General features: G+C 37.6%; 1 protein-coding gene across 1 annotated transcript; it reads left to right on the top strand.

The window, feature by feature from the left end:
- The first annotated feature begins 10,259 nt into the window (after nt 1-10,259).
- Nucleotides 10,260-12,482, top strand: LOC121778971 (serine/threonine-protein phosphatase 7 long form homolog). Its single transcript, XM_042176340.1, has 5 exons — nt 10,260-10,930; nt 10,998-11,085; nt 11,164-11,610; nt 11,691-12,251; nt 12,336-12,482. Exons 1-5 carry the CDS (start codon nt 10,302-10,304, stop codon nt 12,480-12,482), a joined length of 1,872 nt encoding a protein of 623 aa, XP_042032274.1. The 5' UTR covers nt 10,260-10,301.
- Nucleotides 12,483-14,635: the final 2,153 nt, after the last annotated feature.

Raw genomic sequence — 14,635 nt, 5'->3', positions numbered from 1 at the left:
ATTCGAGAGAGAAAGTGAGTTGTTGAAATTGAGTGCGTGTCCCCTTCTCTCTCCAAGTGACCTTCTATTTATAGGGTGGCTTGCCCTCAAACTTAGGGTTGTTTCTCCTTGTGCATTGTCGCTTTTGCCCTCATCAAATAGTTGGTCGTTTCCTAGCAATCCTTCCTTCTCCATCTCGAGCATGTTGGCATGCATCTTGGTCAGTATTGCACCCTTCTGGCGTCCTTTCTCACTTGAATCTCTGGGTTCTTTCCTACTGGCTTGTACCCTTTTTCCTGCACACTTAAGCAACTTTCTTGTAGATAATGCACGTTAAGCTCACATACTGACCAGTAACCAAGGCCTAGAATACGACTTATTAGTACTCTTTTTCCCCTTGGGAGTTTTATCCCATGGGGTTTTTTCCCCAAGGAGTTTTAACGAGGCCCGCCCACTCTGTGTTTTGAAGTGTGACTTGAACTGTGATCGTCCTTTTTGGGGGCTGGCCCCGTGTTGTTCGTTTCTTGGTCTTTACCATGTTGCTTTATACTAGCCAACTTGTGGCTATTCCTCTTGTTCTTCCTCGGGTATGCCCGAGTGTATGATGTAAACGTTTGGTTTTGGTTCTATTTGATTTATTTTTTCATAAAAAAATGAGTAAGTAGCAGAATTAAATTAATTAATTAATATTTAAATCTTAAACAAAAGAAATAATTAAATAAAAGATGAAACCTGGATTACTCGTCATTTTAGTCCATATAACGGAAGATCATATAATTTTCAATAGTGGCACAAAATAATATTCTATTGGACTTAAATTTAATTAGAATTATTTCATTAACTAATTTTACACTTAAGTTTAATTGAAATTAGTCCAAAAGGTAATTTTTGGCTTAAATTTAATTGAAATTGATCTAATAGGTCAGGCTCGGTCCAACCTCCACGGATCCCTAATTACACTCTATAAACAGGAGACTTAATAAGATACTTGAACCCTAGCTTCCAAAGACTAAATTTTTAAAAATCTCTCATCCCTACTTAAGGGAATTTTCTAAAACTCCACACATACACTTGGTTTATTTCTATTGTTCAAGTTAAATTCGTATAATAGAATTTTGCCCTCATAAAAGATTATACTTCGAGTTATGGGATAGGTAAGAAGATTCGCGATAGAGCCTGAAGAATATGGGGAAAAGTTGCTCGCCACGTCGATTCTTTAGAGAATCGTAATGTAAGTTATTCGATTTGTGGAATTCATGTATTAGTATTTATATTCATTTAAATGAACTAATTGCGCTCTTGGCATGCACTCTATGATTATATGCGAATTGGTCAATCCAAAAAATCACCTAGATAGATCTGTGTACTATGATTTATTGTTTTTGCAAGGTATTATGCTACAAACCTCGTCAACAATATCAACTCATCTGAATTAAGACTTGATTCCACAAAGTAATAACACTAACTCCTCTTGAATATTGATCACCACTATCAAGGATTCCATGATATTAGGTGACGAAAGACCGACACATATTGACAAGTCAAAGTAGTGTATAACCAACACTATATTCTCAATGTTACTTGTGTTGATTTAGAAATGAACAATTTCCAAGATCTTTATACTTGATTTATACAACAAGAAGTACTTGTATCAACAAAATTCATTCGGTGCTATACCACATCCCAATGTATCAGTCATCCAAGATATAAAGTGACTTCGGATCGACACCAACAACTATTCACGATGGATTGTCTACATCTATCTAAGTTGAAAATGACTTGTACTTAAATCTCTGAAGTACCGACCGTAAGATCTTATTTAACCATGAGAAGAAATAATGTTTGTTCCATTATCAATTATTTTCTATATAATAAAAAAATAATGATAAATGACAAACCACGTGATACATAATTTTCTTCTCAAAATATCAAGAAATTAGGTCTTAGAATTCAAAGCAACGTAAAACATGATTTTTAATATATACCCAACGGCAACCAACAACTAGTTAAATCAACTGACGACAAAATTAAAAATTCCTAAATTAGTATCTTTAGTCGTCTCACAATATTGGAGTAAACTAAAAATTAACCCCGACAACAACGCCAAAAACTTGATTTATTTATTATTATCACTAACAATTCACCGCAATTATACAATATAATTGTAAAATAGACAAAGGTTAATACGGGTATCAAATCTACACACATTAATGAGTAGACTCTGAGTATTGTGATTAAACGTCTAATACTATCTAGACCATAAGGTTTGAGAGTTGATTTGATTAACTAGTGAAAATAAAGAAAATAACAATAAGTAAATAAACAAAGTTCAAGTAGAGAAAGAGAATTCCTCGTTATTTATATCCTTGACTCTTGATGTAATTCTAATTATAAATCTATTATTCCATTAACAACTCTAGCTTTACTACGACGATCACAAATATCAATAAACTCCTATTAGGATAATTAATGGTAATCTTGACTTGATCCATTACAAGTTATGATCCAATACGATGTGAATGAAATATATAAAAATATTGCTAATGTTAGTAAGTTGGACTGGAAAGGCAAGAAATGTAGGTCATTTTGATGATCCACCACACTCTAGCGGCTGGCTAGGTTCGTTCTATTCTATATTTCGACTCCAATTTTTCACTTTACCAAGACCTGTCTTAAGTCTATTTATCTTTCTAAATATCCCATCGTGGCATATTCCTATATCTAAACCAAACAGGGCATAAAAATTTTATTAAAATGATGGGATTGAATTGTGACGCAACGGTCAGCCGTGACCAGTGGCGGAGGGAGTAGGGACAAAGGGGTACGAGTGTACCCCAAAAATCTTTTTTTTAGTAGTATTATATATTTAAATACAAATTCTGAGTTTATTTTAATAATATATGTATAATGTCTCCCTATTTGGCTACTCCAAAAACTACGCGGCCAAAAACTAATGTCCCCCTAATCCATATTTGGCTATTCCTCCAATAAATACTGGAAAAAAAATAAAATACATTTAATAAATCAAAAAGTGGTAAAACTCAATTTTAATTCAAAGCATTTTTTACAGAACACAATAAAAATAACAAACCTATTGCCATCCCCAATTGAAAACCGCTTACTGCTTCTGCTTCTTGCCTTCTTCCGCCGCCGACTACCGCTCTCCAACTCCGGTTTCTTGCCTTCTTCCGTGACTTGCCGCCTCAATTTTCATCATACACTTTGTTCTTTGTTTAAAATGTGAGTGATTAGGAATTTATGTGTAAAAGTTTAGTTCATTAAATAATTTAGGGATTTTGAAATTAGTCCAAAAGGTAATTTTTGGCTTAAATTTAATTGAAATTGATCTAATAGGTCAGGCTCGGTCCAACCTCCACGGATCCCTAATTACACTCTATAAACAGGAGACTTAATAAGATACTTGAACCCTAGCTTCCAAAGACTAAATTTTTAAAAATCTCTCATCCCTACTTAAGGGAATTTTCTAAAACTCCACACATACACTTGGTTTATTTCTATTGTTCAAGTTAAATTCGTATAATAGAATTTTGCCCTCATAAAAGATTATACTTCGAGTTATGGGATAGGTAAGAAGATTCGCGATAGAGCCTGAAGAATATGGGGAAAAGTTGCTCGCCACGTCGATTCTTTAGAGAATCGTAATGTAAGTTATTCGATTTGTGGAATTCATGTATTAGTATTTATATTCATTTAAATGAACTAATTGCGCTCTTGGCATGCACTCTATGATTATATGCAAATTGGTCAATCCAAAAAATCACCTAGATAGATCTGTGTACTCTGATTTATTGTTTTTGCAAGGTATTATGCTACAAACCTCGTCAACAATATCAACCCATCTGAATTAAGACTTGATTCCACAAAGTAATAACACTAACTCCTCTTGAATATTGATCACCACTATCAAGGATTCCATGATATTAGGTGACGAAAGACCGACACATATTGACAAGTCAAAGTAGTGTATAACCAACACTATATTCTCAATGTTACTTGTGTTGATTTAGAAATGAACAATTTCCAAGATCTTTATACTTGATTTATACAACAAGAAGTACTTGTATCAACAAAATTCATTCGGTGCTATACCACATCCCAATGTATCAGTCATCCAAGATATAAAGTGACTTCGGATCGACACCAACAACTATTCACGATGGATTGTCTACATCTATCTAAGTTGAAAATGACTTGTACTTAAATCTCTGAAGTACCGACCGTAAGATCTTATTTAACCATGAGAAGAAATAATGTTTGTTCCATTATCAATTATTTTCTATATAATAAAAAAATAATGATAAATGACAAACCACGTGATACATAATTTTCTTCTCAAAATATCAAGAAATTAGGTCTTAGAATTCAAAGCAACGTAAAACATGATTTTTAATATATACCCAACGGCAACCAACAACTTGTTAAATCAACTGACGACAAAATTAAAAATTCCTAAATTAGTATCTTTAGTCGTCTCACAATATTGGAGTAAACTAAAAATTAACCCCGACAACAACGCCAAAAACTTGATTTATTTATTATTATCACTAACAATTCACCGCAATTATAAAATATAATTGTAAAATAGACAAAGGTTAATACGGGTATCAAATCTACACACATTAATGAGTAGACTCTGAGTATTGTGATTAAACGTCTAATACTATCTAGACCATAAGGTTTGAGAGTTGATTTGATTAACTAGTGAAAATAAAGAAAATAACAATAAGTAAATAAACAAAGTTCAAGTAGAGAAAGAGAATTCCTCGTTATTTATATCCTTGACTCTTGATGTAATTCTAATTATAAATCTATTATTCCATTAACAACTCTAGCTTTACTACGACGATCACAAATATCAATAAACTCCTATTAGGATAATTAATGGTAATCTTGACTTGATCCATTACAAGTTATGATCCAATACGATGTGAATGAAATATATAAAAATATTGCTAATGTTAGTAAGTTGGACTGGAAAGGCAAGAAATGTAGGTCATTTTGATGATCCACCACACTCTAGCGGCTGGCTAGGTTCGTTCTATTCTATATTTCGACTCCAATTTTTCACTTTACCAAGACCTGTCTTAAGTCTATTTATCTTTCTAAATATCCCATCGTGGCATATTCCTATATCTAAACCAAACAGGGCATAAAAATTTTATTAAAATGATGGGATTGAATTGTGACGCAACGGTCAGCCGTGACCAGTGGCGGAGGGAGTAGGGACAAAGGGGTACGAGTGTACCCCAAAAATCTTTTTTTAGTAGTATTATATATTTAAATACAAATTCTGAGTTTATTTTAATAATATATGTATAATGTCTCCCTATTTGGCTACTCCAAAAACTACGCGGCCAAAAACTAATGTCCCCCTAATCCATATTTGGCTATTCCTCCAATAAATACTGGAAAAGAAATAAAATACATTTAATAAATCAAAAAGTGGTAAAACTCAATTTTAATTCAAAGCATTTTTTACGGAACACAATAAAAATAACAAACCTATTGCCATCCCCAATTGAAAACCGCTTACTGCTTCTGCTTCTTGCCTTCTTCCGCCGCCGACTACCGCTCTCCAACTCCGGTTTCTTGCCTTCTTCCGTGACTTGCCGCCTCAATTTTCATCATACACTTTGTTCTTTGTTGAAAATGTGAGTGATTAGGAATTTATGTGTAAAAGTTTAGTTCATTAAATAATTTAGGGATTTTGGCAGCTTGTGCAAAATAGAATAATGTTTTACACTTTATGACTCTCTCTTATTGTCTTGGAATTGGGGTGAATTGAAAACAGCCGTGTTTCCAATTATTTGTGGATGAGAAATTCTCAATTATGTATTATTTTAGGGATTATAGAGTATTAAATGCACAAGTATTTAATTTTAAATAGCTTAATTGTTGTTTTGGATTCTAAATTATTGTGTTTCAATTTTAAAAATTTGATCTTTTGACTTCTATGATAAGTTGTTTTTTATGTCTAGTTATAATTGCTGTGAATGCACAACATTAGAATTGAATGGTCAATATTTATTTTGACAAATTTTGTAATGACATCGTATGCAGGAAATAAAATAAAAAGTGATGAGAAAACAATCCGATCTTCGACAATTTATGTCCAAAAGGATAAAAACTCATGATAGTTCAAGCTCTCCGGCTTCAAGCTCTCTACCTTCAAGCTCTCTGGCTTCAAGCACTCCACTTTCAAGCTCTCCACCTTCAAGCTCTCCGGCTTCAAATTCAATTGGTATTGTATCTCCTTCAGATGCTAGTGTGCCATTACATGAGGAAGAATTGATTTATGATATCGAAAAACTTCATCATGATCCTATTAGAAGAACCGATATAATGAAATATCCTCAAAATGAGCGAGATACAATTAGGAGGGCTCGTTTTGAAGAAATGAAGACTTGTCGAAAAATAAATTAGATATAATGTAGTTTATTTTTGTATTTTGAAATGTATGACTCTAAAATTTGTATATTTCAAAATATATTGCTTTTAGTATTAGTTTTTATTTTTGGTATGTTATATAATGATTTATCATATGACTCGCACCCCCGAATATAAATTCCTAGATCCGCCACTGGCCGTGACCCCCATATTAGGAAAAATAGTTTGCAGAGCAGCTAAGATTGCAAGTAATACAAAATATAGTTAGTAATATTTGTAGAGACACGGCATTCTTTATCCTGAAAAGCATCCAATCTCCCTGCACAAAAGAGACACGGCCTCACGTGTGGGCCGGAATGACACATCAGACTTCCATCACATGGGTAGGCAAGAGAAGAGATAAAGAGACATAATCCATCATCGACTTGGGTCCGCTCTGATACCATATTAGAAATGGGTCACTCACCCCTTAAAAGGCCTTATAAGGGGGAGGGTTATCCACACCTATATAGGTGAGCTAGGATCGTTACCAAGTCGGACAAGAATTATGAATTTTAACAAGAATATCTATAAAAATCCACAGATTTGATACCCAAGATTTAGCAGAAATCGATTGAGTGAACCAAAATCCGGGCATTACTTGTTAGAGAGATTTACTAAATGTGAACAATTGGATATCCTGAAAGGCGTGAAACACTTTCAGATCAAATCAATTTGGTGGTTCTACCAATATTTGATCGGATACAATTCATGTTTGTAGAAGATCCGTATGTTAATTTTTTCGATCATCCTTTGAACTAGAAAAATGATCAATAAGAAGAGGCTGAAAAAGAAACGTCGCGTCTCTTCGTTTTCATAACCGTTTTTAACAGTTTTTGGCGGGTTTCGAAAATTGCAAATTAGTCCTTCAATTATTGGAAATTATATTTCCGGATGAATTTTCTGTACAACAACTTTAATGAAAATAAAAAATTTCTGTACAGCTCGACCCCAGCCAGGGGCTCTGCCCCTTGGACCCCGCTACTCGGGGGCTCTGCCCCCGAACCCCTGTCTAATCATAATGAATTCAAACAAGCGTGCACTCCGCACTTCCAAACTTATATGATGTCTCATTATGATAATATTGATCAATCAAGTTAATCCAATTACACTAAAATAACCAACATTCCTCCCCTATTTTAGTGCAATCCATGATTAACTAAAACAAGTCATCTCAAAATTCAGACTTTTGCATAAATGAAATATCGTAACGATTGAATTGTACCTTAGTACATTACACATTCCATACATTCGAATACACAGGGTGTCTCTAAGGATTGAACCATGTGAACTCACATTGAATACACGAAGATAATGTACACAAAAGTTTACATACGAATATGTTTTATCTTGACACTATATTTACTAGCCTATGTCCTTATCCTTCATAAACATGTCGAAACCAAGTCCTAGTTTCTTGAAGCGGTTAATCTTCATGCTTACATAGGTAATTCTTTTATTCTTGCACCTATATATGCAATTTTTCAAAAGAACTATTAAGAATATATACATTCAACCTCCTTAACTTGTAGGTCTGAACACATACCTCGTCATCCCTTTATCTACATATAGGCAAATGATCACCCCTTTACCAGTAGTATCAAATTTGCTATATACACACTTGTCTGCTTGGTTTAATACAAAATCATTAGACAACACCACGTCATCAAACTTTTGATGCCATTGCTTGGGGGCTTGCTTTAGTCCATAAAGAGATTTAACCAATTTACATACCTTATGTTCATTACCAGGTATGACAAAACCTTCTAGTTGTTTCATGTAAATCTCTTCATCTAATTCACCATTCAAAAAAGCAGTCTTAACATCCATTTGGTGAATTATAAGATTATGTATAGCAGCAAGTGCTAACAATAATCTAATAGTGGAAATCCTAGCAACAAGAGCATAGGTGTCAAAGAAATCAATTCTCTTCTTTTGTCTAAAACCTTGCATAACCAATCTGGCTTTATATTTATCTATGCTTCTATCCACCTTCAACTTCGTTTTGAAGATCCATTTACTATCCAAAGGTTCACACCCAAGTGGTAAATCAGTCAGTTTCCAAGTATTATTTTGGATTATAGAATCCATCTCATATTGGATTGCCTCTTTCCAAAATGCAGCATCTCTCGATGCCATAGCTTCTTTGTAGATCCTTGGATCATCACTAATATTAAAACAATATTGATATTGAAAGTTAATTTCATCCCTTGATCCTTCTACCAAGTATAATTGGAAATCATTACCAAAAGACTTAGTTTTTCTTGCTCTACCCCTCCTTCTAATCTCAGGAGGTGTATCAGTCACTTTGTTAGTCACATCATTGTTACTAGAACTTGCAATCATGCCTCCAGGTTTAGGTGTAGATGTGAATCTATCTGCATTGCCAAAATCAGCATCTCTTGACTCAATAATAGAGTGCACAGATACGTAGTCATTAGGTTCTATGACATAGAACCTATAGCAGACAGAATTTTCAGGATAGCCAAGAAATACACAATCTATACCTCTTTGACCTATGGTTTTAATTTTAGGGTCAGTTAGTCTTACCACAGCCCGACAACCCCAAACTCTGAGATAACTCAGTTTTGGTGGTTTCTTATGCCAAAGTTCATAAGGGGTTACCTTGTTCCTTTTATTAGGGGGCTGCCGCCCCTTGGACCCCGCTACTCGAGGGCGCTGCTCCGAACCACTGTCTAATCATAATGAATTCAAATAAGCGTGCACTCCGCACTTCTAAACTTATATGATGTTTCATTATGATAATATTGATCAATCAAGTTAATCTCATTACACAAAAATAACCAACCTTACTGGCTCTCTGCATGCAGGGTTTTTTCTTCTTTTGTACTAGACAAAAGATATCATTCCTTGTTTGTACTGCACTTTTTTTTTGTTCCGGATTTAGGAGAGACGCATGACCCTCATGCGTCTCTTTTTAATGAGACGCATGACTCTCATGCGTCTTTCATAGTGCGTCTCTCTTTTTTTTCCGTTTTATTTTAACGACGCATGAGCGTCATGCATCTCTATAAAAGACGCATGAGACTCATGCGTCTTTTATTTTTTTTAAATTCCACCGACGACGCATGAGCCTCATGCGTCTTATAGAGAGACGCATGAGGCTCATGCGTCTTATAGAGAGACGCATGAGGCTCATGCGTCTCTAACTTCGAATTTAAACACCAGCGAAGGCAGTAGCTCATTCACGACGCAGAGAGGCGAAACTTGGTGGCGATTTTTTCTTTCTGATTCGGCGAAGAAGGCGATTTCCACTCGTGTTCCGGTAAGTTTCATTCAATCCTTCTACCTTCCTTCCTTATTTGTTGTTAATTTGAATAGATTGATTAGATTTCCCCTAATATTTGTAAATTAGGGTTTATAACAAATAGCTCCAATTTGGTTGATTTTTTTGTTGTTTAATTAATTGTAATGGATTTTAGTGGCTAAATTCATGCTATTGTATAATATTGGTATGTTTTAGATGATGATGTTGTGATTTTGGTTGTAAATTAGGGTTTATAACAAATAACCTAACTCATTACACTTGCAACCCTATCACTCGTTGTTCTCTTGTTATATTATGTTATTTGTACATGCCATTGTGAGTTTGTAATTATTGTTTTGTGAATATGTACTTATACTAGATGGCGACTTCAAGTTCTATCGGACATTTATTGTATGGACCCGAAGACCCGTCCGTCTTAAATATGCAAAAAAATCACATTTCAAATAAACTCATGAAAGAGGGAACAACCCAAGTATTTAAAGTCAGAAGGACTGAAAGTAAGACTTGGGACGTCGACATTCATGAGAATGTAAGATATTGGCTTGACGTCTTTAGTTTCAAAGGCGTGATCGATTGTGGGAAGCCAATGAAGGTCGACAATGAGTTGATCACGGCGTTGATTGAGCGTTGGAGGCCGGAGACACACACATTCCATCTACCGATCGGTGAGACGACGATCACCTTAGAAGATGTGCAAGCCATCTGGGGCTTGAGGGCGGATGGTCTCGTTTTCACAGGGCGTGACTATCATGACAACTTTCCAGATTGGACCAGCAAGTGCCGCGATCTGCTGGGATGGATACCAGATTCATCCACAGAGACAAAGCAAGACGGTTTGCTGATGACCGCGCTCATCAACCAGACTAGGATGCCACTGGGTGATGACCTACCTACGTACGTTTACATCCAAAGGGCACGTATCCATGCCCTAGTTTTATTAGGAGGTCTCATTCTACCGGACACCACGGGCTGTAAGGTGCCATTTATGTGGTTGAATGGGCTTGGGGATCCGGAAGAGGTGAAGAATATTAGTTGGGGAAGTGCGGCATTGGCCTACCTTTATCATTATCTGTGCGAGGCTTCCATGGATAAGAGAAAAGAGTTGGGCGGACCTATGATCCTTCTGCAGCTATGGGCATGGGAAAGAATGCCCACATTGAGGCCTGCGTTCATAGGACCAGTTGTGCACGAGCCATATACACCATGTGGCGCCAGGTATATACCTAAGTATTTATTTATTAATGCATATTGGGTTATTTTCTTACATCAATTTTATGTATAGGTGGAAAGGAACAACACAGATAGGAAATGCTCCTAGATACTCGGTTGAGCATTACCGTGACCAAATATCTCTGATTAGACCTAGCCAGGTGAATATTCTTTCGGTTTAGACTTCATTTATGAACTTATTATGAAATTAATTTGGCATTTGCATTGTTGTTTTGTAGTTTATCTGGACGCCATACGCACATTGCATACTGTCTGACTACTGCAATGATGTGAATGGATGCTCTTTGTGCGAAACCTACTTGGTATGTTGGGCCTATGTCGAGGCCCATGAGCCTGGAAAAGTGCGCCGACAGTTCAATCGGTATCAGGATATACCGCATTACGTAGATAGGATGCTAAGGAACGCCGATCATTTGGGCAAAAATGATCGGCGTGGCAGGAAGGGCAACAACTGGGCAAACACGCATCAGTTCTACATTGGGGAGTGGGACATGAGGTACGAGAGGTTCCAAGCTGCCGAATACGCCGTACCGATGTCCATGAATATTCCCATGAACCCGGGGTATATGGCGTGGTATAACAGGATTACCGTGACGTACATGACTCAGCCTGGGACACGGGCCACTGGTGGGATGAACGAGTCGGCTGCTTCGATGAGACTATTTGTAAGTTTGTTATATTAAACTATATGCTTTCATGTGATATAGATTGTTTAGTATTGATACGTGTATCATTTTTTGTCTAGGTTGAGGGTTTTCAGCAGGTTTTCCATTTAACTACGAAAGACGAAATGGACCCACGAGTGCGCCAGATTCGAGAAATTGTGAAGAATGTCCTCGAATCTACGAACAACGCTGATGTCATGGAGTACCCCGCTTCGCAACATCAGGATGTGGTCATGCCTTATGAACCAGAAGTAGTGCCACGGCGTCGTGGAGTGCCTGGTGTTCGGACTGGGGGACACGGCTACACAAAGCAGTTTAGGATGTCCCAGCCGTTGCCCGATTATGCCGCACCAGAGCCGCAGTATCAAGAGCCTGACCCACCCCAGTGGTATGCATACCCGGAGCATGAGTCCCAGTCACAGTGGGAGCGTCCCCAGTATTCTCCTAGCCAGCCGGAGCCCGATTGGACTCGTCGCCCATATTCACAAAGTCAAGACGTGCAGCAATGGAGTGGAGCCCGAGCGTCGGTCGATTCATTCTTCCAGAATTACCAGATCGTGCCTCCCGTACAATCTGCCGAAGAGGGTGATGCAGGAGAAGAAGAAACTGGCAACATAGAGGAGGAAAACGAGGAGGAACAGGTATTATTTTCAACTTATTGGTCGATCACTCTTATTTTCATTGGATCGATGTGCTTAATCTTGTTTATTTTTCAAATGGTTCAGAGCATCCATGTCGACCCTCGACCTTCTATGGAGGGTTCATCCCGCGGCGGGGTTGGGAAGCTCATGAGTAAAGTGTACAAGAGACTGTCAACGAGGAAGAATAAGGGGACTGGACCGTCTAAATACACTCCGTCGTCGTATAAGTAGAAACTGTAATCCGGAATAATTTATTTTGATTAGATGATTTGTTGGAGCTTGCAATATGTTGGGTGATTTTGATTGAAAACTCAATCACTACATTGTGTTTTTTATAATTTATTTGGATTGCAAACTCAAATCAATTGGTTGTGTGAATTAATTGTTGGATCAGTAGATGGGTGATCTGGCTGTTATGCGATTTAACAAGTTAAAGACGCATGAGGGAGATGCGTCTCTACCTAAGACGCATGACCCTCATGCGTCGTTTAAAGAGACGCATGAGGGTCATGCGTCTTAGGTAGAGACGCATGTCCCTCATGCGTCTTTTACTTGCTTAAATAACAACACAGGCGGAAATACACCCATCTACTGATCCAACAATCAATCAATTCCCTCATGCTGTTGTGATAGCAATTAATTGAAACAAACTAGTGAATTAGCAAACAATTGCAATAGCCGCCTAGTTTCTCAAACGTTACAACATTCAGTTAATACAAAATGGAACAAATCTTCAATTCATTCCAAAGTCTTCAAATTTGTTTCATGCTTTTTGTCCAACACTGTCTTCAACTACACAAGTCTTGTTACAACAGAAAGAGTATGATTTCTCATAGAACTAAACATCAAAATTATATGAACATAAAAAAATTGAGGTAAAAAAATACCTGCACTGCACATGTTAATAACCCCTACATAACACGACCGACTGTGCAGTTTCTTCGGTCATGACCCTCTACACCGCAATTCCTACACTTGCGTGGAGCTCTCGGTTCATCTTCCTCGCGGACATCCATTTGATTAGGAATCCTCCTTCTTCTGCCTGGTCCGCGCTTTCGAGGAAGCAACTGCTCAGGGGTGATACGCAATTTCCATCCAGGATTTGCCCAATAGTCTTGGTGTCTTGGTGCTTGAAATGAGACACCATAGTACTGTGCTTCCCATGTAGCTTTGTGGTTGTGTTTATCAATGAGTTCAAACATAGAGTTACCTCGATCTCTGGCAACGGTGCACGCATGTGAACAAGGGACTCTCCACATCTGCCATTTCCCACAACTGCACTTTGAATCCATAAACTCGACATCTTGTTTGTTATCGCCCTTTGCCTTTCCATTTTCAACACGTGGACGACTACGAATTTGGTAATGACCTAATTCTCGGGCGACTACTGAACAGTAATGCATTTGCCCCTTCGCATCATTCGCAACAAGTTTGTCCCTCGCCCAGGGGGTCAACCGACCTTTGGTTTGTTGTATTTCAGTCTTTCTATCTGCCCACCATTCAACTGTTCGCAAAAATGTCAGATCAACCAAAGCTCTAATTGACAACTCTCTTACACCTCTTAGTACGTTGTTGTAGCTCTCTGACATGTTTGTTGAGGGCACCCCCCATCTCAGTTCATCATCATAGCAAAGAGACCAGTTCTCTTTTTTGGCTTTGTTGAGCTCGTGTATCGCAATAAGACTTTCCTCCCGTAGTGCACGTCGCCTTCTCACGTACTTGCGTACTTGAGTTGTGACACCCAATGCCCATATCATGCCTTTCGCTTTACCTCCCTTACCCTTAAGTTTTGACAAGATATTTTTCCTCACATGGATCAAACAAAATTTGTGGTGACATATCGGCGGCTTTTTCCATTCATCAGAACGCATAGCCTTGAGGATTCCTTTGTGCCTATCCGAAATGATGCATACCTCCCTTTCGTACTTCACCACATGAATTCTGACATTATCCAAAAACCACTCCCAGCTGTCGCCAGTTTCTTCATCAACAATAGCATATGCAATAGGCAGACATTTCTTGTTAGCATCAACACCACAAGCAACAAGCAGCTTACCTTTAAATCTTCCTCGGAGGTGAGTTCCGTCTATTTTCAAAACTGGTTGGCACTCCTGGAAAGCATGTATAGCAGGCCCAAGTGCCCAGAACACGTAATAGAAGACTTTAGTACGGCCCTGGCTCAACAACTCGTTATGCCTCCACTCAACAATGGTGCCTGGATTCCTATACTGCAGTTCAAGCATGTAGCTTGGTAAATCCCTAAATGACTCCTCCCATCCACCAAATACAATCTCTAAAGCCCTTCTCCGTGCATACTATGCCTTCTTATAACTGACTACCACATGAAATTTGTCATGAACAAAATTTCTTACGGCGGCGGCACT

Source organism: Salvia splendens, chromosome 19 (genome assembly GCF_004379255.2).
Source record: "Salvia splendens isolate huo1 chromosome 19, SspV2, whole genome shotgun sequence".
NCBI lineage: Eukaryota > Viridiplantae > Streptophyta > Magnoliopsida > Lamiales > Lamiaceae > Salvia > Salvia splendens.
The sequence above is the reverse complement of the archived record's forward strand: the minus strand, read 5'-3'. Positions and strand labels throughout refer to the sequence as shown.